Raw genomic sequence first — 26,470 nt, forward strand, 5'->3', positions numbered from 1 at the left:
GTTAGCTCCTGCTAGTCATTGTGCCCAGTGCTAGACTAGGTGGATCATTAGCAGTCTGAATGTGTCACCAAACATTGAAGGATTGGCTCAACAAAGTGTGTGCCCATGGCAAAAGTAAATTGTGCATCAGAATGCTGCAAATAATTAGTATATGGAGTTGCATGTAATGATATCACTTTTTAGATTGTTCACAAGATGTTATGTGTCCCACAGCTGGAGCATTAAATATCTTGATCAAGCATGTGCTCATAAAATGTCTAATTTCACATGTTCCAGTCTTAACACCTATCTCTTTTGAATGACATATGAGTGCTCTTATTTCAAATGAATGCGGACAAAAACAGCTTTTCCAGTTTTCTTTCCAAGAAATATAGCAAATTTGCCCCATTGTACACCTGGTAGTTTCAATGCTGCCCTTTCTTCAGCAGTTAACAAAGGGTCTTTTGAAGAAGAGCTTGTAATAATCTGATTATAATTATTGTGACTGGAATTTAAATTCATTCATGTTGTTCCTTTTAATCTTGAGGTATTTTACATATTTATAACTCTTCCATCTTGCTTAGTTTAAAAAAATCAAACCTCAATTATAGATTTGCTTGCAAGTGTTAGATAATGCAGTGTGAATCTATTACATTTAGAATTTCTTTGGTACCTGCCTATCAATCTGGAAGAGAATCAAAATATTTTCTTTGCTTTCTTGGATGACATCCAGCAATGAATTTAAAAGTAATTTACTTCACTAAAGAATCCTATGCTTCCTTAAAAGTGAAATCTACCTACACAATAGGATTTATTTTTTTGTATATTTCTAGCGCCACCTATGGATACAAATTGACTCTGATCCTTAACAGCTGCACATTGTCTGGAACAGGATTGGCTTGCTTCAGGTATGGCATATTTTTCAGCACTTGGGGCCTTAACAAAAACACATCATGACCTAGAGTGCTGCAGATAATTTACTCATGAAGATGCATGTAATATTCATTAAGAGGAGATGCAGACAGCTGCAGCTGTGTTATACCTAGTCTGGTTTATGCTTACTTAGAGGAGCTCACTTTTAGTGTTAAAAAAAAAAACCCAACAATTTGGTTTTGCCTTTCATAATTCAGGATGTGGGTTTCAAGATCATAGACTGTGGGTGTTTTTTAAATTGTTTCTTTACTTCTAAGCCTTTAGGACCAGGGAGGGAGGTTGCTGCAGTCTATAGGAATTACAGAATTTAGAATTTCTCACTCTCCAGGCTCCCTGTCCATCTGATTACCAAATTGTAGTACACCCCCCTAGTTATTGGGTGGAACAGAAATAAAAATAATAATGATATTACTGTCATGGATTACAGACAGCTACATCTTTTCAGGTGTAAGAGAGTATTTCTAATACATCTCTCCACGGCCAAAATAATATTTAAGAGAAAAAAATTACATCACTTACTAATTCTTGAACAGTGCTCACCATGCTGCTTGAGGAATCCTTTGGGCCTAGCGAGTAATCCCTGTTCATGCTACTGAATGCTTAAGTCTCTGAAGGCCAGTGCCTTGCCTTTTCACATAGCCATTGCACCTAGAGGCCCCACTCTTACCTGTATTGCACAGTCTTTATACTAGTGAAACGTGTATGACAAGTCCTCCTTTTCTTCCTGTGCCTAAACAGCCTTAGCCAAGCTCATCTTAGCTGTTGCAGAGCTTGTGTCTCATGAACTATTCCCATTCATGCCTCTTTGTTGTCTGTTGCTCAGCAGTTCTTGGTTGGTTAACAGCTTTGTGTAAAGTTTTTCATTTTGTACAAGTGAGACGTTCTCTGTTCCTTATCCCTCATTCCCCTCCCTCCATCTTACCCTGCAGTGCAGTCACATTAAAATTAGTAATTGTAAGTGAATAGTAAATGTTATAATCCAGATATGATAGTAAGGAATTTTGTAGTAAAACACATTTCAGGTTAAGCAGTTCCCAGTCCCCAGTGTTCAGTCTTTGCTAGAGAGCTAGTTGAAGTTTTACTGCCTGTGGAAACAGAAAATAGACCCTCTGTGCAGTAGTTGCTTTATGTATGAGTGGAGGAAATGCTTGCATGCCAGTAATGGCATTTCTCTTTTATATCTGAGGTCTTTATACTACATCCAGATTTATGCCATGCACATATTTCTGTGTTCAGTTCTCATAATGCAGTGTTAGGATAATACCCCTGTGCTTCCATACATGTTCATGCTTTATAAGATTTTCTTAATAATACTTTATTACTGCTTTATGTTTAATAAGACACATGCATTGTCTATTAGAATGAATATTACACTCAGTGGTTGGTACTTCTAATATTTTTGTAAAGTAATGTCAATCTCACAAAATAAACAAGCATACTCTCTGCACACTTAAAACATTTCTCTGGTCTGCTGCTTGAAGACCACAGTCACACAGAACAGTATTTTGTTGTTCTCTCTTGGTTTCTTTCTTTCTTTCTTTCTTTCTTTCTTTCTTTCTTTCTTTCTTTCTTTTCTCCCCAGTTGATTTAGCAAGTGTGGCCACCATTCTGGCATGTCTAAGTAAGAAATTTGCATTGCAAATAACCAGAAAGAGCAACATGTAAAAGTGGCATCCTTTTTTTTGAACTAAATTGTACAGCTATGTATATCATCTTATTTTTAGTGATCACTATGAACATAATGGTTGAGTTGTCCTTCTTAATAAAAACTTTCTTTGTGACATAATTGCTACATTACTTTGAAAGTGCGATTAGCTCCCTTTCTGCTGATCCTTTCCTAATTTATTTTCCTCTTTTCAAAATATGATAGAATTTCTTCCTTTCCATGACTAAAAATAGTTGTTGCTGGTCATTACTTTGCTTCTATCATCATCTGAATATTTTGTTACCTCTGTTTTACAGAAATGTAAGCTGTAAATAACATAGTACTTACTAGATTTGTTGCTCAGTATGTAAACAATTAGGGACCTCTTTTACATTGGAATTATCATTTATGGACTCTAACCAGTTCTTAGTCTTAAATGGAGGTGGGGACAAGAAAAGTACACAATACTTTATGATACACTGCAAGCATAAAATTACACTGCTTTTCTCAGACCTCTTCTGCAGTGGTGAGGCTGTCCCAAGGCAATCAAGTAGAACTGCCAAACATATGGTATTTGCCTAGAGTTTTTAGTCTGGTTTTCAGCCCTAACTCTTCTGAGAGTTCTCAGTCTTTGCATCTAAAATGTGTGGCAGCTAATTTCATTCACATGCAAATCTTTGAGTGCTCATTGTGCCTTTAATCAGTGAGTCTGTAGCTTAAGTCAGCCTTTCTCAGCCTAGTGAACTTCAGATATTTTGGGCTATATATTCCAGCATTCCTGACCAATGGCTGCAGTGTCTGTGGCTGATGAGAAAAGAAGTCCAAACCAGCTGAAGGGTACTACATTGGAGAAGTCTGTCTTAAGCAGACCTTAGAATTGAAAACTTACCAATTCCAGGAGGAAAGCTATCTAATGTATTTCTTTCTGCTTCTCTATTATATTCCCATAAGGATGCTGAATATGAATTCATTTCAGGCATTGTTGACCAAGTGGTACAGGTACAGGCTTTCTAGCCAATAATATAGCAGCCACAAGATTTTTCCCATGATTGAGATGCATTGATACAAGACCATCTGTGGGCACCAAACATATGGATAACATCTAAAATACATTAATTGTAAGAAAGGGAAGCAAGAAGGAATCATGCTCATTTATTATGTCTGAATTAGTTATGGATATAAACTTTGGAGGATTAAGGTCTTTTGGAGGGGATATTCATACAGAAAAACAAGATCTTTATTGTTTATAACATCTTATATTTAATAAAGGTTTCAGTATGGTAAGACTGGGAACAAATTTCCTTTTATTACATTTTGATGTGTACAAGTGTCCATCTCTGCACTTACATAAGTTTGACTTGAAAGTGTTTTTAAAAAGGTATTATTATATTGCCTTTTCTTACTATTGATTGATTAATTAATTAATTAATTAATTATCTGAATATCTCATTTTTTGCTCTTTATTTTAGAGTCCTGGACAGCACCACTACAAGTAGAGTTGACTAAGAAGATGCTAATGTTTGATCCTGTCCCTGTCAAACAAGAAACGATAGAAACAATTCCAGGGGTCAGTATTTTTAAATATAAAACTGTCTTATTTTCATGGATTGTATTCTAGTGTGGTTATAATTAGGGACATGCAAGGAATCCTTTTGGAGGTAGGAATCTCTTGGATCCCTTGGGCTCAGCTCCCCATACTCCAGTCTGCTTTACAGTGGCCCTAAGTCCACATCCCTAGCTAGCACTGTCAGCATTTGTGGGACACCCTCAAGAACTCAAGCTCCATGCACTGCACAAGCAAAATGGCAGGGAAGAAGGTTAGTCACTCATAGTGAACTTCTTCTGCAATCTGCAGGTGTTCTTTGGGCAGCTGCACCTGATGGGGAACATTGTTGGTTGCACAAGCAGGGCTCCATGAATATTCATAGACTTCCTTTGGGTTGGATCACTTTGTAGGACCTGGCAGAGCATTAGAGAAAAGCCATGGATGCTAGAGAGATGTTTTCTTAAAGGGCCCATCTCCACCCTAGTTATAATAGTTTAGTAATTATTGAAAAAACTCTCTCCTTTTCATGAGGAACAATATAAGATTGCCATTTCTTCTAAGAACCACTGCTACTCATCATTCCTAGGCATATTAGCTAGAGACAAAGATAGGATAGCAATGTTTCCCGACTGGGGCCATTTCCTTTTACTTGCTTCTTAATCAACAGAAATTGAATTAGTCCAGTTTCCCATTCTGGAAAAGTAGTGATAGGAATCTCTTTTTTGGTTTTCTTCTTGGCTATTGGCTGCACGGAATTGAAATAAATAAAAATATTTCTGGTATGTAGCTGTTAAGGACAGAGGGCAGAAAAGTGGAAGCCATGTAATTTGATACATAACATCTGAGACTAGATATTAGATATTTCTTTTTCTGCATTTGGTGCCATTAGCCTTACTTGATTACTCATATTTTCATTTCATTTTGATGTTTGAGAATTTCCATCAGATCTACATAGAGGAGCATAGGAAGGAGCACCTTGGCAGAGTTTAAGGAAATAAACTTAACTCTAGGATGTTCTAGGGAAAGTTTGGTGCAGTAAATCTGTTTGCTATGCTTGCCTCTAGATACTTGGAAAATAGTTGCAAAGAGGAAAAATGAATAAAGGATTGTATTTAAAGCTTCCTGGTAGTGAGAAGCTTATACAATTAGATCATCTCTGTGTTTTTGCTACTGATATTCTGCCAGCAGTGGTTATGTAAGATGTAAGGGCCATTTTGAAACAGTTGTCATGGATATCTGTAATATTTGTTAGAAAGTATCCAAATAGTGTTCAAAGGATATGTTGTTGTTTTTATTTTTACTTTGCTGTAAAAATATTTGCAAGAAACCAATAAAGTTGTTTCTTTATTCTTTATAAAATTTAATGGAAATCCTTTTTGAAGTTGGCTTGAAACACATACTTCCATTATTTCACATTTATCTATCAAAAAAACTAACTATAGTTAATGAATATAGATGTTTCCTTAAGTGACCAGTGTAGGTCATTATGAACCAAAGCACTTCTTGATTTCTATGCCAAGAGGCAACTGCCATGTTTACTTCAAGTTTTCTGCAGGCTTATTTCTACAAAAAGGCCAAATTTTCTTGAAGCATTTTCCTAGAAGCAATTGAGAACCTACCTGCAGGTCATTATTGTTGCCTGTCCCTAACATTGCATATATACATAAAGCATTTGAGTAAGTGCTGGGGAAATGTAACACGTGAGCAAGTTTTTTCTAGTTCTTTGGCTGGCCATCTATAGCATCTTTATATTGCTTAATTTGAGTAACAGAGCAGGACAGATTGCATGAAGGGTTGGTGAGTAACAAAAAGGGGAATAAGCTTGTTCTACACACTTATTTAGCGCTTCATAAATGTCGGATCAAGAAGATAAAGAGCAGTGCTACAAGAATACTTCCTTTGCAACAGTCCACCTTCTGCCATAAGAAACCTGCTTTCTGTTACCAAAGATCATTGTTTACATCAGTATCACAGTGTAGCTTTTGCACACTGAGGTGACTGTGGCCAGTTTGCATTTGTTTAGTGTGTCTGAATTCAGTAAGCAAGAAATACGGAAATAAGAGAGAGTAACTTCGTGAATGTCAAATGAAAACAGGACAGGAAGGAACTGCGTATATTATGTGTAAAATTCTTGATCAGACTACATGAGTGCATTCATATTTGTGATAGAGTTTGTGCATTTACTTATATCATTTTATGTGGTCCGTGGGCTGGATAGGACAACATTCTAAGATCAGTTTTAAAAATTCATATAAAGGTTTTTTAGACTGCTTTTGAAAATGTTAATGTGACATTCATATAGAGATGATATGCGTGTAGCATGCTTTTCAAGTGAGAACATTCCACAACATAGGAGCTCACACCTGAAAGGACTTGCCCCTGGTACTGACAACTTAATTCCATCATTATGGAACTCCAAGCAAGTCCTTGTTAGATTACCTGAGTGTAGAGACTCTCTCTGAGGTACGAGAGTAAGAACAAAGCCGCTTTGTCCATAACATAAAATACATAAAAATAAAAAGTTTGTTTCTAACTGTAGTGTGTTTTATTATTCTTTACAGCCTTTATGGAAACTGAATACTGAGAATTTCCCTTCCCTCTTGCTAGTTTCATTATGAATATCATGGGTTAGAGGAGCATGAGAAATAGGTTGTTTTTGCTGCCAGCTTCAGGGTATAGGGAAAGTACATCAAAGTTAAGGGAGGAATGGTAAGGAGAAGGAATTGGTAGGCAAGCCCCATACAAAGGCAAGCCATGCAAAATGGTTTTTTCTTAAACATGTATAGTTGCAAGTTCATCCCATTGATTTAGTAGAACCTGATTCCTGGTAAGTATGTTTAGGGTGCAGTACAAGCAAAATGCCACTAGAGCATAATAATGAGGAGTTAGTTTAGCTACAGCAGGTTTCCCCAACTTGATACCTTCCTATGGCCATGGTGGCTGGGGATTATGTGAATTGTAGTGAAGCACACTTTGAGGGTGCTATGTTGGAGAAGGTTGAGTTTCACCCTAGAGATACAGTTTTAAAGGGTGTACACAAAGTAGCACAACACACCCAGACATTTTCTCATCTCATCTCAGACTAGGCAGTTATGGAACTATGTTGCTACACAAATGAGTGAAAACGAATTAGATGATCCAATTACTGTGTCACCTGAACTCCACCCTTTTCACTGTATGCAATGTCAGACTGTTAATGTTGTACTCTTACGTTGGACTAAACAATTTTTTGATACTACTAAAGTTGCCACAAAATCAGTTTGCAACACAAATAGTAAAAGCCAGGTGCCTTTGCTATGAATGTCCACTTTAGAGACCTACATGTACTTGAAAGGTAGGATAAAGGACATGCTTTAAATAAAATAAAAATAGAAGTTTTTACAAAGAAACAGAGATTACTTTGATTGAAGAGAGACTGCATGAGTCTTACTTATAAATTGAAGTTTTATCTGTAGTGCCTTCAAAATTCATGAGTTCTTAGTGATTAAGAACCTCTTTCATCATCACTGGATTTATGATATAGAGCAAGTTATGTTGGATTAACAGAGCATCCATTTCTGGGTGAAGATCACAAATGTCACCTGCTTGGCTAGACTTTGTCCTAGATGTGACAAGGAGAGAAATATAATGACTCCAGTTCAGGTTGACTGTATTGCTTTCCCACTTACATATCTTTGGAAAGCAATCTTAATCAGCACAAGCCTGACACACACACACACACACACACACACACACACAGTCCCTGGGTTGCAAACGAATTCTGTTCCTGAGAAAATGGAAATTTAAGTTGAATGCATATCTATCTTAGATCACATATAACCGTCCCTCCACATTTGTGGGGATTAGGGGCACAGGAACCACATGAAAGTGAAAAAAAAGTGAATAATTCTAGCCCCGCCTCACTGCCACCTGAGTGCCTGCTCTATGCACCAAGGAAATGCCAGAGATTCCCCTCTCTGGATGGGCAAGGCAGGAAGGCATGTTTGAAGGCCTCCCTCGCTCCCGTTTTGCTCCCTCTCTGTGGTGATGGCAATTTTCCCCAGTAATTTTTTAAAATTAATAGGCTTTGTGGCAGTTTGTAAGTACACATTTCTCATAACTCAGATGTTCACAACAGCCATTATATTTTTTTTAACAGCTTCCCTAAAGAATACACTTTCTGTATTTCTATAATATACTGTGTTCACGGAGAAGTAGGCAGAAGGTATATTTGTTCCTTGGAATAAGCCATGTTGGGTTGGTTGATGGCCAAATAGCCCATGGTATGCCCAACAGATGATAAGGTTGCTGGCTTCCACAGTCTTCCCACAGGTATCCCAAAAGACACTGCAGCAGTGTCACAATTTCACAATTCCACTGATAAAAGATTTGTCCTTACTATGCATCTAGCAACTTCAGCATACTTTTTTTTCTTTTCCTGTTTAAAGGAAGCACTTTACAACTTTCAAATTCTTAAGAAACTCTTATGAAAGACTTAGGGCTATTTCAAACTGAGGTCAGTCACGTTAAGTGAAAGCTCAGTAACTGAACCAGGATACGGGGGGGTGGGGGGGAGTACCCTGCTGCATTACTGTTATTTTGGCATTAAACAGTTTGCTAGTTTAAGCTGGATCTCTCTGTCTCTCTCCATTCCTCTCCCAGAGCAAAATGCAAAACACAGCACTGGAGTGTACAAGTGGCCAACAGTATGAGAGTCAACACTAGTTGGCTTTACCCTAGTTACTAGCTCCTTGCATCTCACTACCCGGGGAAAAAGTGGGCAAGGCAGCAGTGCTGATGTCACAAGGAGAGGGTGGGGAAGCCTACCAGGATTGGTCTAGGGACAGTCCAGCCCTTGGACCAAAAGAGATTGTTCTCCTACCACCAGCCTTGAACAGCTACATGTTTCTTTAAATAGCAATGTTTTTGCCATTGAATTTATGCAATACCATCATGTCAAAGGGATGACCTCTTCATGCTGAACACCGTGAATTTGGTACTGAACACTGAAGACTCTCTTAGGGGGTTTCTCTCTTGGCTGTAGCAAAAGTCAGCAGCGACGTTTTGTGGCATTGTTAAAGATTAGTCTTCTGTCAAATGGGATCCATCTAAGTGAAACTGCCAACCTGGTTACCGACCTGCATATCTATGGATTGTTAAATGTAAGGCTGAGAAACATGGGAACCGGGGAGCCAAAAAGCCATGAAAGGCAAATGGTAGATATAGAATTTCTAAGCACAGTTCAAATGTGTACCAGATGAGAACTGCAATTCATTTACCCTATTAGACCTTAAGATTGTACTGTTTTTCTAACTATACTATGCTAAATTAAAATTAAATTTTTCAGGTAGCAGAGCATAGCTATAAAGTTGGCATTCTTATAAGGACTGCTGTTGTGAATGTGTCATTCTAGTCTTATGCTGAATCCTGCATAGAAGGGTTTTTTTCCTATAGACTGTGTAAACATTCATAGAATTCGTCAACCTCAGAGACAACTGCATGCATCTGCAAAATGGACTCCAATCTATAAATGGTTCTGCTGCAAAAATACATATATATTTAAAATACCTGAAGACTTAAATTAATTATTGCTTAAATGCTATTGTACTGCATTTTTTTCAAATAAACAGCATAGTTAAACCAGAGCAAACAGAAACAGTTAAACTCAGATATCAGAGTAGCTTTTGTGCTTGCTCTCACTCTCTTTATCTGTAATTGTAGATAATCATTCCTTTGGAATGCATTCCAGTTTAATGCTTTTGCTTGTAGTGCTATAATTTTGTCCAGTTACTGACTGATGCTCATAGGGTTGCAAATTACATGTGCTTTTATGTTAATAGTTTAACTTGCTAGAAGTGCAAATTTATCTCTCCTTTTTATTTATGAGTTACATGGCATCCTTTTCATGTTACCCTTTTCTCATTACCCTTTTCTGTTCATGATTTTCTCCTGGAAATGTGCAGTTCAGTAGAAATATGAGAAAGAAACCTTGTCAAAATATGCAGTCTCTTCAGACTGGCACAAAAGCAGCTGACTTAGGCCAGTTGTGTGCCAGCATAGCTGCACACAATGAAAATCTTTTCTTTCAAGCTGCTTGAGTCACTGAACAAATCCCTGGCATATTTAATTTTGTGTACTTTTTATGCTTAAGATTTAATAATTTCCACCCAAAGTCAGTCTTGGGATTCACTTAAATACTCAATAGCTATCATAGCATCTGGAGTAAATAAGGTTTCTTATTTAGCTTGCACATTTCATCTAAACTGCAACCTTTAGAAAAATGTTGTGATGTGTTAAATTATAGCTCAGAGATGTGTCTGACTATAGTTTTGTAAATTGTTTTGAACATAGCAGACAGTGGCCCTAAAAATGCCTATAAGGTATATTTTACTAAAAATCAGTGGAAATTCCATCTTATAGTCATAAATGCAGTGAAAGCTAAAACTGCATGGCTATGTATGTAGTTTCACCCTAAGCATGTTTAATTAGAAGTAGCTTCCACTGATTTCAAGTACATATGATTAGGATCATAACCTCAATTAAAATGGAGAAAAGGGCTAACTTGATACAAGATACTTAATGAGCATAGTTTTCGTTTGCTTGTAAGTCCATTCTTATATTTCTAGGAGGCAGTATGATTTCAAACTTCAAAACTGGTGAAAATTATCACTGCTGAGATACAAGTTGTGCTTTTAGAAGGAACCCTTCTGCAATTGAAACTGAGCTTCCATCAATGGAAGTTCTCTCCATGAATGAACCAACAACACTGGCTCCCACTGTTCCCCTCCCTTGAGCTACTTAGCGCATGAATGTCTTTTTGTTGTATGCATATTTGAAAATGTCTGACATTTCAGTTTTCAGTCATCCACACTTCAGTATTTGAGTGGCTTGTACTGATGCAGCTGCAGTTACATTTTATATATTACTGGTAGGGTAAATTTACCTTGCTATTATGTTCCAAGTTGTATTCCTTTAAAAAAAAATAACCCAATAGCTTGTAGGTTAAATTGACATTTTCATAATATGAAAGACCCTCTTCAATTCTGGGGGGTTGTTTGTTGTTGTTACATTGTGTTGTAAATGAAAGATTAGTTTAAATGTAGCATTAGATTCAAAATTTGGATTCAACATTTCCGGCTCCTGTGACAGTTCGAATGGGATTTGTCTCTTCTTACTCAGAGTTGCCACAACTCATCCCTGCTTAGTTCTGAGCCATGTAATTATGCTTCATATAGTGCCATTTTGTCACTGCAACACTGGCATTCAATTGTATGGTGTTGTGATGACATTCAGGATTAGTTTGTCATACTTGTGCCATTACCTTTAGTGTTTACTTACCTTTCAGTAGCTCATAGTGCCGGGCCATAAGAAATTCTATTGTATTTAAGCTGAGTAAAAAAGTATTCTAGGAATCCCCCTAATTTTGAACTGCACCTAATTAAGAGAATTGTACAATATTACCTATCAAAATGTATATACCTAATTATGAATACTTAATGCTAGGGCACTGGAAAGCTCTGTAGGCCATGTTCTGTAAGATGGTAATACAAGAATTAATTCAGTGCGTATTGCTACAGCTTAATATTGTGTTTGGTGCACACAGCTATGCTTTAATTGGCAAAGCTCACCTGATAGCACAAGCAACAGAGAACCAGTGTGCAATCCAAGAGATGCTTCTCAGGAGAGGATTGTTGTAGAGAATTCTACAGTGCACCACTTGAATTGCACAGTCTCATGGAGTGGCTTGACCCAACCTGGTGATTGGTCAATGCTTGGTACCCTTAATAGCTAATTTTCCTTAATCATTAGCCTCAGAGCACTCAGAATTTTAAAAAAATAATCTTAATGTCCTTGCCTCACAGTACAGTAGGCTTTAACAGGCATATGGTGAAGATAAGTGAATAAGGGATAATTTGTTGGAAAAAACAAAAGCACTGAAATGTTGAGTTCTAGAATTTATTGGACAAATGGCGGTTAGAATTTACATAAACTGCATACTTGGATGTCAAAAGGTAAGCCTCAAGTAAAAGTTACTTTCACAGAGGGGTCATGGTTTTGTGTAACATTTATTCTTAATAATGGTTATGCAATTAAAAATTATGATGGTGATGGTGATGATGAAATTTTCTTTTTACATTGAGTGATCCAGAGAACAGCAGCACAAGGATTACATCCAGTCAGTTTTTCTCCAGACTGTTATAACTCCTCAATATTGTGCCACAAAAACTTTCCTGTTTAGTTGTTCCAGGAAAAGACGGAGAAGCTTTCTGAGGGCAAAACCTTATCAGTCTGAGCACAGTGCCTTGGGTCTTAACATTAGCTACCCCACAAACAAGACTGCTTCACATTAGAATTAGAAGTGGAGTTTACTTAGTTCAAAATTTCATAGTCAGGTCTAAGTTGTAAGCCGCCCCGAGGCTTCGGCAATGGGTGCGGCATAAAAATGTTATAAATAAATAATAAGTTGTGATATTCATCAAAAGATACTGGACAAATCCTAGTTTCTGGTTTACAGTAAAATCAATTCTGTGTTGCAGCACAGGCAATGAACTTGAGGAACCATTCCGGAGATATCTATAGGCCATCCACTGTAGTGCAGCATGCTTTCACATAATTGCAATTATTTGTTTGTTTGGTTCAGTTCATTTTAAAAAATACCCAAACAGATTTTAATTTAGGTCCCGGTAGAATTCAGGTTTAAGATGATCCATAAATAATATTTTGTAAAACATATTTTTGCACATTTGTCTCCTTGGCTTCCATTTAATCTTTTTCTTCTCCTTTCCTTCTCTTTTCATACAGTCATTCAACTCTAGTTACATGGACCACCTGAAGCCCAACAAATACAGTGTCATTTATTCAACACCAAATATGATGCCCAGTAAATTCTACCAGATTCCAGAAGGACTGTGCAATGAAGTCCAAATGGAGCCTGTCGATCTCACAGTGAACAAGCTGCCTTCAGCTGGAAGTTCTCCTTCTCCTCTGAAATTTCAGACTGTACATAGGAGACACTCACCTGTATTAAATCTTCCCTCTACCAGTCCTCCAATGAAGAAATTGACTCCCCCAGGAATACAGCCTTTCAGTATGCCATTAGCTATTCCTCCAGTAATGGCAGCTCTTTCACGCCATGGACTTAGAAGCCCGGGGATACTTCCAGTAATACAGCCAGTTGTAGTACAACCAGTCCCCTTTATGTATGCCCCTCACCTTCAACAGCCTATTATGGTGTCTACAGTTCTTTCAGATGAGCTGGAAAACCCAAGTAGCATGCCAGGTAAAGGCTTTTTCTTGTGAAATTTGCCTTCACGTTTCTCATGATTGGAAAATAAATAGAAATCCAGTGTTCTTCCAATTACCATAAATGCAGGACAAAATTCGGTGCAATTTATGCTTTTACAAAGTGATGGAATGAAAAGGGGGTTCAACTCCCAGTGAAACAAAGCAGTCTAATGATTATAAAAGATCTTTAGGCTAATTCCTTTGACTCTGCTTTACTTACTTCACAGTTGTTGTTATGATAAAGGGAGGGAAGAAAAAGAAAAACATATATGTAGCCCTGATTGCTTTGGAGGAAGTGTGATTAAAAAATGTAATAAAGGACAGTATTACAAATAAGTCCACAGAACGGATTAACTGATTAATACTAGTTATTGCTTGTATATTAAAGCTCTAAGTAAAGGGAGAAAGAAAGATCCAACCCTCTTTAAATTTATAAAACTTCTGTGTTTGCTTGCCAGGGGAAAATTCTTTATTAACAGAGGTAAAACAAAGTGAATGGCTGTTTACATAGTTCTCTATAGCACAGCGTCATAGTACAATGATAGAGTTTTACACAAATGTAAAAATATAATTATTTTTGCAGATAAATTTTATAGAAGAAAATGGAAAAACAAAATGAAAAACAAGTCTGGAAACTTACTATGTCTTTTTCTGCTTTGCGGGGGTGGTTTGCTTGTAGTACCGGTTATCGAATCTTATGAGAAGCAAGCACTAAAGAAATCTATCAAGGTAGAGCCAGGCTTGGAATCACCTAGAAATGACTACTATCCTGAACAAATCTCCCCTCCGCTGATGACCTCATTGTCACCCCCTCAAGCAATGCTTCAAGAGTAAGTAGCTAATGGAACCCTAAAATTTCTCAATATCTTAAGGCACAGTCCTATGCATATTTAGACAGTAAAAAGTCCTGCATCTTCTACAAGCTGATTAAGACATGCTGAGAGTTGTAGGACCTTTTTCACTCTAAACATGCATAAGATTGCACCTCCAGAGACTTTAAAAATATCCTTTGGTACCTGGAAAAAAGAAAACATGTTACAGTTGTTAGAAGAATACACAGAACCATCCTGAATCTAGTCCGATTTTCTTCATTCCCCTCTGATGTTTCATTAATGCAAGAAAATTGCAGGGTGGTGGTGTGGAGAAAGTGCACTGTGAAGCTTAGTGTTGGACTGGGAACCCCCTTCAGCCATAAAGCACAGTGGGTGACTTTAGGCCAGTCACAAACTCTTAGCTTAACTTACTGCACAGGATTTTTATTGTAAAGATAAATGGAGAGGAGGGAGATTATGTAAGTCATCTTGGGCTTTTCACAAAATGAAGAATGGTGAAATATAAATGCAAAGTAATAATAATAATAAAATATTCAGAAAGCAGACAGATGTAGCACCTTCCTTTGCGGGAAATGTGTTGGGTGCTACAAGGTTTCACTCTATTTCATTTCAACAAAGTGTTTTTAATTAAACTTTGCGGGGCGTTGTTTTTGTTGGGATTTTTTGCATGTGGGGTCATAGAGACTTTTAAAATTTTATCAAATTGGGTGTAGATCCTGGGGCCTTACCCTGTTTGCCTCTATTGTGTGCCTTGATTATCTTTGTTAGATAATCTGACATTACTTGTTTTGATGGGTGGTTTCTCCTTTTAGCAGAGGTTTGCCCAAGGTGGCTTTTGATTCTGGTTAAAGTTTGTATGAAATTAACCATACTGCTCACATGCTCTGCTCAATTCTACTATTTAGTGTTATTAAGTACCAAAAGCATCCATTGCTGATTGGGCTCAGTGTTACGGCAATCACCAGTGGAACCTTTGACATGTGGATAAGTCATGCCCATTTCCTTCCCACATTGGTGCTTGCAGCCGCATGCTATCCTATGTTTTAAATTTTTTCCATTTGCAGATACTACACAGTCACTTCCTGCAATGCTTTAGTTCCTCTTAAAAAAAAGAATTGTAGTTCTAAAAGCAGAAAACAGAGGTGGGACTTTCTGCTTACTAACTACTTAGGAGCAGTGAGGGGCAACTGTCTGCCTTTCCCTGAACAGTTATTCAGAGTTGTCCCACTGCTATTGCCTGCATTTAAGGAGTCTCAAAAATTGAAAGCTGTTCAGCAGGGCAAGTGCTACCATAAGACATAGTGATGCAGCTGCTTTAGGTGGTAGATGTGGGGACAGCAGTGGCACCTGAATGCCCCCCACTGCCATTCCTTTTTCTTGGAAAACAAAGCTGTGTGTGCTACACTACCTCATTGCCAATGATGACATAAGATTCAACTACCAGTCTAGTTGCTTCATGAAATGGAAGGGACACCATTTTGTCCTGTTCCTCAAGCAACAAAATGTACTGGACCAGACCTGTTGTTGATTGTGTAGTTTACACCTTGAATTTGATTCCTTTCAAGCCTGCAAAACATTTGAAGGCAACTTCAAATAATATCCAGTCATATGCAACACAGACTAAAATCTTGCTTTACAGGAAACACAGTTTTACACAGGCAACCGACACAGCATAGGCTTTGAAAGTGGGAGCATGACAGTGTGGTTAAACAAACCACAACAAAATGATTTTATGGAAGATAATGTTACACATTTCAGAAAACCCATACATTGTTTAGAGAACACTTATATTCATAAATACCTATGAAAACTATAGCAAACTACAACAGATTGCATTTAGTGGAATTATGAATAGTAAAATAGTAAACCTTTAATTACACATTTTGTATTGTATGACTCTAACCTAACCAAATATATACACATTGCCAGTGCTTTTTGTCTACCGTGAGGAATGTTTGCATTGAAAGGGGGGGAGGGGGGAGTTTACTGGTAACTTTGGGAGGGGGGTGGAGTTTACTGGTAACACCATTAATTATAGTTGTTGTCAGTATAAGTAAATGTCATTAATAACAGCAGAAACAACAGCTGTAGTCTATAAATCAATCAATCAATCAAAAAACAGTAACTGTAGTCTTATTATTGTTAGGAGAAGTTATACTTGCAATCATTTACCTCTCTAAAAACATAACCAATGGAAAAAAGCATACTTTTAGTGTTATTGACCCTTGGTGATAACAAGGTCTGAAGAAAGAGGATTGGAACTCTTCGGGTCATTGTCATTTACAGCTGAGTCTGCCTCCTCCAGTTTTCCAAGGGCTGAAAGTTTCCAAATTTCAGTTGTTACACATTAGGTTGAGCGATTTTTGTTGTAAGCACTTGTGCCAGTGGGACACAGGCAGAGCAATCCTATGGCCATGAGTTTTTCAGATCCCCAGTTCCAAGATCGGAAAACTGCTCTGACCTCAGAGCTGGGGATCCATGCTCAGTTCCTTCTCCCTGCTCACAGCTAGCACAGAAAGTAGCACTGCTGTGCCAGGTACTTCTCTGAGACTGGCAAACCTCAGTGGTTTAGTGGACATTTCAGAGAAATCACCATACCTGCTTCACTGAATAGGAGCAACTCAGAGATGACCTTTGGGTGATTACAAGCATCCTCACTGGCTTGTGCCCTAACCTACTTCTAAATTGGATGCTGATAAATTTGTATCTCTGTATTTTAAATATACTTACAAGTGTTAGGTATTTTGAAAATGCTCAGTATTATTTAAGAATCTATATGTGGGACATTGAGCTTCACATAACATACAAAATGTTGAAAAAGCAAATTACATTTTGTTGCAATTACTGCACATGAATGGGCTTATTTTCATCCATTCTCAGTATCTTATTTAATAGGAACTAATCCAAAATTTGTGTTTACAACTGTGGGCTGTGTGATCTTTGCACTTACTAATTTGTTCATCTCACCTGCATAGTACCTTCCAGGATCCAGGCAAGGAAACTTTATTTAGGGAAACCAGAGAGATAATTTCAGACATCCTGCGGGTGTGACACATGTACATGCAGTCTAAACACCTCTTTTAGGAATTGACATCAGTGTAAAGGGAAGGCACACCCTTTTGCCAGTCCCAAACAGGACATTCTTAATTGGTCTCTAAAGGAGTGGATGAACAGTAAAGCCTCTTGAGTTCCACTTTGTAAGGCAAAAGAAGTGATGTATTTAATAATTTGAATTCATTTTTTATTTTCTGAACAGTAGGTAAGTATGTAAATAAAAGCAATAGAAGTTCATTGGAAGCACAAATGAGACTTTGGAAAAACTGAGTCTGCTTGTCTCGGAAACAAGAGTTGACTCTAAAAAATAATGAAAAATGTATTTAACAAGTTATGATTTTTTTGGTTTTGTTCATTCCACAGAATGAATAAAAACCTCAACAGGGAAAAGAGCCAAACTATTACCACTAAAGTCCATGAAATTTGCTAAGCTTGCTCAAATTTTTCCACATGTATGTAATGTTGTTCGTGCTGCCAAAAGACAGAGGGGTATTGAATAAAGGAGCTCTGTGGTATACCATAAAGAAAGATTTAGCTCAGAAAATTTTATTTTCGACCTGTGATTTGACTTTATGCAGGAATCACCCTTCAGTTATAGTTCAGCCTGGAAAGAGGCCTTTACCTGTGGAATCTCCTGACACACAAAGGAAGCGTAGAATACACCGATGCGATTATGAAGGCTGCAACAAGGTTTACACTAAAAGCTCCCATCTAAAAGCTCACAGAAGAACACACACAGGTATGAAATGAAACAGAATTATGTTGCACCCTAACCCCACTTGAGTGCTAGTGGTATTATGTTGCCTTATACTAATTTATGACACCATAGTTCTGGACAAGGGTCCTTGTACTGAGCAAGAGAAGGGAAAGAATAAGTGCCCCAGCTCTGCTTACGGTATGCTGCAAAGGTCAACATAAATATGTGTGGGCCACTTTAATTAAAAGGATTCAGGATCTTCTGGGTTGTAGGATAACTGAGCCTGTCCAAATTGCTACTTGAGCAGCTACAGCTTAAATCAGTCTGTAGAATAGACTTGAGGAACCTATATAATTTCATTGAGCTGAAATGGGTTTGTTCAAGCCATTGAGATCACAAAGCAACATGATTGTGGCCCTGTCTACCTTTTAACTAGGTAAGGCTAGTGCTGCAGAAACAAAGTGAACACAAGCTGCTGCACTATTGTCACACCACACACTTTATCATGTGGCTGCCCAGCTTATGTGGCTGCATGTCATGGCAACACAGCTTGGTCCCAATGGTAGTGTGGAAGTGGTGTGGGAAATGAGCAGTGATGTGATCAGTGGTTGTATTTGCTTTTGCTACAAGGGTAGCTCAGATTGAGTCCAGCCTACCACTCTTATTTGTGCCAAGGAGTTGTTTCTTGGTGTAGGTAAAATATCTTGGTGTAGGTACCTCCCCATCTTTGTTTACAGTGCAGGCCTATCTAGGTTTCTTTGGGAGCAAGTGTCATTATGTTCATTGTTTCCTAGTTGGGATGCATAGGAGTGTAGCCAATTTATTTTCTTCTGCTTCTCAAAGTAGTAGCTGGCTTATTTTGCTACTTACCAAATGGTGAGTCCATGGAATTTGCACTACCACACTCTTCTACATCATCACTGAATTTGTCCAGATAAACTGCATTATTTCTAAATAACTCATATCCCATTTTAGTAAGGTGGTGTCCCCTGAAAGGCAGGTTAGCTCTCTTTTCATTAAATAAATTGATATTTAGCAAAATAGAGAATTACTAAAGGGTTCTACCACTATCTAGATTAGAAATTCACTTTTTCTACCTGTGTCAAACACACCAACCTTCAGAGGACCTGAAAGGACATGAATACTTCTTACCAGATCTCCAGCTCCTAATAGAAAACATGTCTTTGGGTGGAAAAGATACATACATCCAGCTGAGCTCTAGTAGTGAATGTACTCATTGTGTGGGATTGTACCATAGGGAACATGGCTCCCACAGCATTGCAGGAGTATATAATGAAGTGTGGTATTTTAGAAAGCTATAAATAAAATATCCAGTAAGATTTGGCTCTCCCATGCTTCTTCAACTCAAAAGGTTATCTTTGCACACGACTGGACCACTGTTTGTATTATTTTCTGGATTATAAATAGAAGACAGGTGTGGCAGACTAATTGGCAGGAAATATGCTCCCAATATTTTCTAAGGCATATTTTAAATCCAGGGGAGCATATTTTATTTAATTCTCAGCATTGTAGCATCTTTTCTTTTATAAAGTATCCTGTGTGTTGTAAAGAAGATACAAGGGTTTGTAATATATAATAAAAGCAGTGCTCTAAAAATAGTCTTTCTTTGTCCTCAGGTGAAAAGCCTTACAAATGCACTTGGGAAGGTTGCACATGGAAATTTGCTCGATCTGATGAACTGACACGGCATTTCCGAAAACATACTGGAGTCAAACCATTCCAGTGCCCAGACTGTGATCGTAGCTTCTCTCGCTCTGACCATCTTGCTCTTCACAGGAAACGCCACATGCTAGTCTGAAAATCTTTTCATTCAATTTTCTTCATTATTTCCTTTCTTTTTATTTTTAACCTGTGCATTTTAATTTGGATTCAGCTGGCCTGAATCTCTGGATTTATAGCCTCAAAACCTTCCCTATGGTCAGTAAAAGATGTTTGCTTGACCCTTCTTTGCCCTTGCCACGGGTCAGTCCTAAGAAATGTGAATATTTTTTTTTCCAGGGGATGCTAAGCAAACCCTACTTGCCAGCAACTAGATTAAATTTTTGAGACTAAAATCAAGCTGGTTAGTTTTGCCATTTAATCAGCTAGCGTATGTTGATCATATAGTTACTGTTGGAAATCCAGCCTGCTAATCCTTGCCAGAGACGCTGTGTGTCCTGTAAAGGATGTGTGTCTCCTTTTTATGCTCAGCAATGCAATGAATGGATCCTTTCCAGTGTGGTTGGTTGTCGAAGCATGTTCCACAAGACACTTTTTGGATATTAAAAAAAAAAATCAAGCTAGGAGTGAATGAAAAATTGACGAGTGGCTGTTATCAGAAATTTTGTCAATGCATAACGTTGTACATACTTACCAACATTGCCTCTCTTTTGATCGTTGTTGTGTAGAATGCTAGCTTGTGTTTGCCTGGAGATAGTGCCTCAGTAGATTCATTAAGCAAACACCTTCATGTGATGTCATTATCTATGTTTTATGTGCAACTGTATGAATGGAACACACATGGTACTCCTATGATGTGGGATTCAATGATACATGCAAAGATCTACCTCACTGAGGAGGTGTGGTAGGTATAGTCTTCTCTCATCACTCCTCTGTATTTCCAGTTGTGTAGAAGGCCTCTAGCCTTTGCTTGGCAAAAATTTAATCAAGTATTTTAGTAAAATGAACCCAGTCAGCTCACTATTAGAAGTTAATTCCATCACAGACACTACTATATTTAGAATAACAGATATTCATGGAAGAGAAAAATCTTAAACAATTCTATACAGCTCAACATTGATCAAAAAAAAAATTCACAAATGGAAAAGATACACTTTGATCTCTCTCTCATGGGTCGTGTTGGCCTTATAAGCCAAGTTCAGCGGGAGAGCTTCATGAAGTTCTTCAGGAACTATTTTGTAAGAGTCCACCTTCATAGAATAAGTGATTAAATACACATAAAAGATGTGCTTTTTAAAAATCCAGCATTCAGTATTCTCTAGAGGTGCTATTTATGTACAAAGAAAGAAAGAAGACCTTTGCTTTGACACTGGCCCCCCATGTGTTTCTTTGTAGTCTCCAGGCTCATATTAGAATTCAGCTTTCATATTAACAGCATAGGAATAGCTGGTCTGAATTAGGCAAAGAATTCTCAGTTCTCCATTCTGTCCCCATTGATAGTGGCTGATCAGATACCTGTAAGAAGTCTACAAGTGGGTCATGAGTGCAATAACAACTTCCCACCATATTACCCAACTAGTATTGAAGTAATAAATAGCCAACAAGGCTAGGAACCATTGATGGCCTTATCTTTCATGATTTTGTCCCCAACTAAATCAATGGCCATCGTTACATCCTGAGGTAGTGAATCTAACATTGTGTAAAGAAGAGCTTCCTTTTTTCTGTCCTGAATCTCTCACTGTTCACATGCTCCTGGTTCTAATATTATGAAATAGAAAAACTTACCCATATTCACTTTCTTCACAAGATGCATAATTTTATGCACCTCTATCATGCCTCCCACTCCACTTGCCTTTTTTCTAAGTGAAAAAGCCTCAGACATTGTAGTCTTTACTCATAGGGAAATTGCTCCAGACCCTTTATCATTTTAGTTGCCCTTTTCCACTGTTTTCCAGCTCTACAGTGTAAAGGGAAGGTTAATAGAACAGCAGCAGCAATAACAGAAAGGAACAAGACCTCAGAATGTGCTAGGAAATACTTTATGGAAATTAACTACTGTAATCAAATACATTTCAGGTAAATAATGTTTCAGGGGCAACTTGGCTTATTCAAGACTACAAAGTAGTGTTTGTTATATTTTCCCATAGACTGTGTTGGTCTTCAATAGTTCATGTCTATAAACTATTTTCTAGCACTTTGTGTAGTCCTGTCTTTTCTTCTGCGTTTTAAAAATAATTTTACAGCAAAGGTTCTCTTTACCTCTCCCCACTGAAACCAAGGTAACTTGTTCACTTTAGCTGCATCATACCTATTGTTTTTGCTGCCAAATGCTGCTTTTTCCTAGTCTATGCCTTGTATTATTTTGAAAAAAATAAGTTCATTGCATAATTATTATACAAATATGAGTTGATTGAAATGACTTCACTTCTTGAAAGTTCCTACATTATTGTTACTGAAAGGAAAATAATCACAGAAAATATCAAAAGATTGATATGGAACTGTTGCCACTTAATTTCACAAATATGAAGCACTTGTGGAGCAGGCTGTTGAGTCCCCAAAATATTTTTGTTGCACACTGCAGTTATAAAACATGCAGAGAGATGAAGCAGTGTAGTGATAACTTGATGTATTTCTAGTGAAAAAAATGAGAAGAAATGAGTAGGGGTGTTTTTTTTTTCAGTTTACTGAACTTTAAAGCCAAAGCCAGAGTTACTTGAAATTTAACCTGGTTAGCTATCTGGAAGTGCTTCTGATAAAATTTATTCTCTCTGCTCCAGAAAGTGAACTGGTATACAAATGAGTATGTTGCCTAGTTCAGTGAAATCTGTAATCTGTATATATAATCCAGCTGGGGAGTGGAGCAAAGAGGAACCAAAAATCTACAGCTGAACAGTCCTTTCATTAGAACCAACAAAAAATCCATAAAGAACTGTTAATGCAGTCTTGAGTAGCATTTTAGTTAGTCCTAATAAAGGTACTGGCCACCTTTGGATTTTGAACATGTTATTCATGGACCAATGTGGCTACCTATGTTTTGTCTGTATGTATGTTTGCTTGTTTCACAGTCAAAACATTAACAGAAACAGAAATTTTCAAAACCAGCCTGAGACTCCTAAGAACAATTCCATCAAAATTGTGCCACATTTTGCTTTTCTAAAAGCAGTTTAAACCAGGATTAATTTTACTGAAGCATTTGCAGCCCATTCTGTAAATGGAACAAAAGTCTGTTTTAGTTTCTGTGGTAGTGCCAAGCAAATCTGGAAAATACATTATTTTATATTGTGTGGATACACTTGAACTGCTCTGTTGCTAACATGGAAAAAATGGAGGAGACTTGATGAGGTTTCTAAGTGTCTGGAACTCAGGACTGGGAAGTGGAGAGGGAAGAGAATCATACCTTATTCAACCACAACCATTCTTTAAACTGATTGTTTTGAATCTTTCTAAAAATAAACAAGAGTTTGACTGAGATACAAGTTGCTGGCATGTATTGAGTGACTGAAGATGAAGCCCCGTGAACACAGGCCACCAATCCTGGGTATCAGCGATGTCTAAAGTAGAGCTGAATGAATGTTATTCCATTCCAGAAGTTTAGCTGCACTTGGCTCACAGTGCCTTGATTGTAAATCCATGCACTGAGAGCAACCACTTTATGAGTTCTTGAACGTGTTTAAAGAGAAATTCATTTGTAGTTCTGTCACACTTGATCATTCATTAAAATATTTTTGAAGTGTGTTTAAGGGTTTTAATAGTACATCTGAGCTTAAATGGTTTAATAGTAGAACATCATTTGTGTTTATACCATAAAATACCAAAAGAAAACTCAGTTCCAAAATTCTAAATTATTAGCAACGCTCCACTATGAAGCAGTCTATTTATTTTTTATTCTCAGCAGTGTAAGAGGTAAAGGGTATACTTGTCCTATGATAATGAAATACCTTTTAGAGTGGCCTATTAATGCCACATCAAATGTTAATTATATAGCTGGCTAATTAAGTCAAATGCTGTTACGTGGTTCTGTCTATATATTTAATGTGTCCATAAATTTGGCATCATGTGTTAAAGGAGCAAATTGCTTTAAAATGTGGATGTAAATTGTAAATAATTATGTTAAAAGAACTGAGGCTGGATTTTGGTGAGCTACTTTAATAGGGTCAAGGGCTAGTACAGGTGGTGAGATTTTAAATTTTACATTATCATTTTGCTAGCACTAATTTAAATGAGGAATAACTGCTCTGTTGAAGCCCAGGCTATTTTTCTAACCTCCCTGTTTCAAAAAAATGGATTCCTGTGTAGTTGGAGACAGAAAAGAGCTACTGTTTAGAAAAACCAGAAACTAGTGACATACTTTGAACCTTGACCATGAACTTTGGGTTGACTTTGAAGGTTTCCTCCTACTTATCAAAGGGTCTTTCTCCAAATCAGAAATAAATCCTTTAGATCCAATGATACATTTCCATGTATCTAAGATGGTCAGCTGCAGTCCTAAAAGCCCTTACACTGGAGTGTAACTCTCCAAATAATGCCTGCTAGTGAGTTCCATAGAAAAAATATTGGGAAATGGGTCTGGCAGTAGGTAGTTGCTGCTCCCAACGATGAGGTAAGGTTCTGCTGTCATTTTATACTATAGTATAGTATACATACTATATATCTCAAGGCTGAAGACAAATCTGCTTAGGTAAGGATAGAAAACAGCTTCACAGGTGCAGGGTCTTCCTGAAATCTAACATGGATTCTAGCATATGTCCTGAATATACCAGGAAATGTAGACAAACCCACTGCACAACACAGGAAGCTTTAATGACTCCATAGTGTGGCTTTTGGGATAATGCATTCTGCTTCTTGTCTTTTACAATTGGAAGAGGATATGTAATTGTAATTACATATTAATTAAAATGCAAGAAGGATATGTAATTGTAAGACAGGAGACTTGGACTATGGGACGTGTGTGTTGGGGAGAAGTTTGCAAGTGAGAAAAGCCCTCTTGCGATTGGGAAAGCAGTATGCAGTCCAAAGATTACAAACAAAACATGTTTCTAAATGTGTGCACTAATGATATTGCACTGTACAGGATGCCGCTTTTAGGCTACTGTTTTAATGAACATCCCATTAAACAGCATTATTAGGAAATCTGTCTTTGCAGTTTGGATTGTTTGAAGTTAAAACTGTATTTCTGTAATGCCATTTTAAGTATGCACTGTAGTTCTGTTAGCACATATCCAGAGAGAGAGAAAAGAGAACCAAACCAAATCTTATAATGGAAAAAAAAGTTAGTATTTTGCCCTCAAGCTTAGCAAAGTGTAGAGATAAATGCAAATCTTTTCCTTTTAAACACGATTGCAGAAAGTATTTTACGTGTATTATCTGAAAAGGGCTATAATATTTCCCATTATGTTTTACAGATATTAGCACTTTTTGCTATTTATGTATTTTAAAAGTTATATGGTCAAAATAATCTTCTGCTTAGCATCTCTTAAAACTTTACCTGCAAATGTAGCAGGGATATTACATTTACTTTAATACTTGTATAAATCTATGCAGAATTTTTAATAAAATGTAATATATTTTATAAGCTAATAATTGGGTAATTAAAGGTTTCTAGCATGCATTCCTATCATTTGCAGATACTGAAACATTTTGATAATCTTTCTCACTAAAGATGTGAATGTTTTAATGTACCTTCACTGTTTCTACTTTTGGTAGTCCAATGGGAATTCAGTAATGACATTTTGTCATGTTGAACTGTGAATATAAATTTGTACTGTACAGTCCTCATATGTTATATATAGTATGCTATATGTGTTACACTTGTTAATAAAACAACAAATATTAAATGCCAATATGTAGTTAAAACTATACTTTAAAATTGGCAATTTTTATTTTTAATGAAGATAATATTGTACTAAAATTCATTGCTGGAAATCAGTTGTTGCAGGTAAGGTCAGCTGAACAGTCAGTGACTGTAAGGTCAGCTGAACAGCCTTGACTGAAACTACAGTAATTTTTTAGATTGTTCAAAGCAGTGTAGGAGAAGCTTTGGTTGCTGTTTATCTATCTAATTGCTCACCCTAGGAATATCACTAATTGCAAATATCAGAGCAGATCATCTTATTCAGTATGTTCCTTCTCATGTGCTTGAATACAAACCAAGATGATGACTCATCGCTTTCCGGATTGGAAATCATGATCTGTTTTTCCACAAGAAAGAAACCAGCTCTTTTGAAAAGGTTCATTGAGAGTTGGTCTAGGTAGGATCATCAGGTTCTGCCCACCCAGGAATTGTCCCACAGAACCTGCAAGTAAATTGATTTTCTCCATTGCTTGCATCTGACAGCTGTCAAAAGTTAAGCTGCCAAATGTAACCAAATATATGAGTGATCTTTCTTTGCAAAACTGGGATGATGGCTTATTCACCCCCTTGGTGGCAAGATCCTTATGTCTTGCTTTTCTGAGTAATTTATACCCTAAGGTACTTGTATCCCTGCAGTTTGTACTTGTATCCCTGAGATTCTGCAGTTCAGGGACATGCAAAAGTGTGAGTCATCCATTTACATAAGTATTTGCTTTTGACTACTGTAGTTAATTTTGACATCTTCCATTTTTAAAGTTGGATTAAAACAGGTAGAACAGGTTAAAAATTACAGGGAACAATATCAGTGTTTAGACTTTATTCATCTTTATAGTTTCCAGCCATATACTAATGCCCCTAGATTCAGCTTCTGAGTAAAGTCTTCTGACATCCAAACTCCTAGTGTATTGCTCACTGCTTAAACAGTTATCTGGGGGTTTGCTGCCTATATGAATAATCTTAATCTGGCAAGATCTTAGGTAAATAGCCC

General features: G+C 37.2%; 1 protein-coding gene across 4 annotated transcripts in view; it reads left to right on the forward strand.

The window, feature by feature from the left end:
• KLF3 (Kruppel like factor 3) overlaps window positions 1–25,471 on the forward strand; it is a 39,335-nt gene extending 13,864 nt beyond the window's left edge. For 3 of the 4 annotated variants that reach the window (XM_044417622.1, XM_044417620.1, XM_044417623.1), the window contains exons 3-7: window positions 4,027–4,124; window positions 12,885–13,362; window positions 14,047–14,197; window positions 17,833–17,993; window positions 19,589–25,471. In XM_044417622.1, coding sequence (XP_044273557.1) covers window positions 4,068–4,124; window positions 12,885–13,362; window positions 14,047–14,197; window positions 17,833–17,993; window positions 19,589–19,770 — 1,029 coding nt within the window. In that variant the 5' untranslated portion in view covers window positions 4,027–4,067 and the 3' untranslated portion in view covers window positions 19,771–25,471. Of the gene's footprint in view, window positions 1–812; window positions 888–4,026; window positions 4,125–12,884; window positions 13,363–14,046; window positions 14,198–17,832; window positions 17,994–19,588 lie in introns of all 4 variants that reach the window. The other variant, XM_044417621.1, reaches the window with a different exon arrangement.
• The last annotated feature ends 999 nt before the right edge of the window (window positions 25,472–26,470 follow it).

This window comes from Varanus komodoensis, unplaced genomic scaffold (genome assembly GCF_004798865.1).
Source record: "Varanus komodoensis strain SLA01 unplaced genomic scaffold, ASM479886v1 scaffold9, whole genome shotgun sequence".
NCBI lineage: Eukaryota > Metazoa > Chordata > Lepidosauria > Squamata > Varanidae > Varanus > Varanus komodoensis.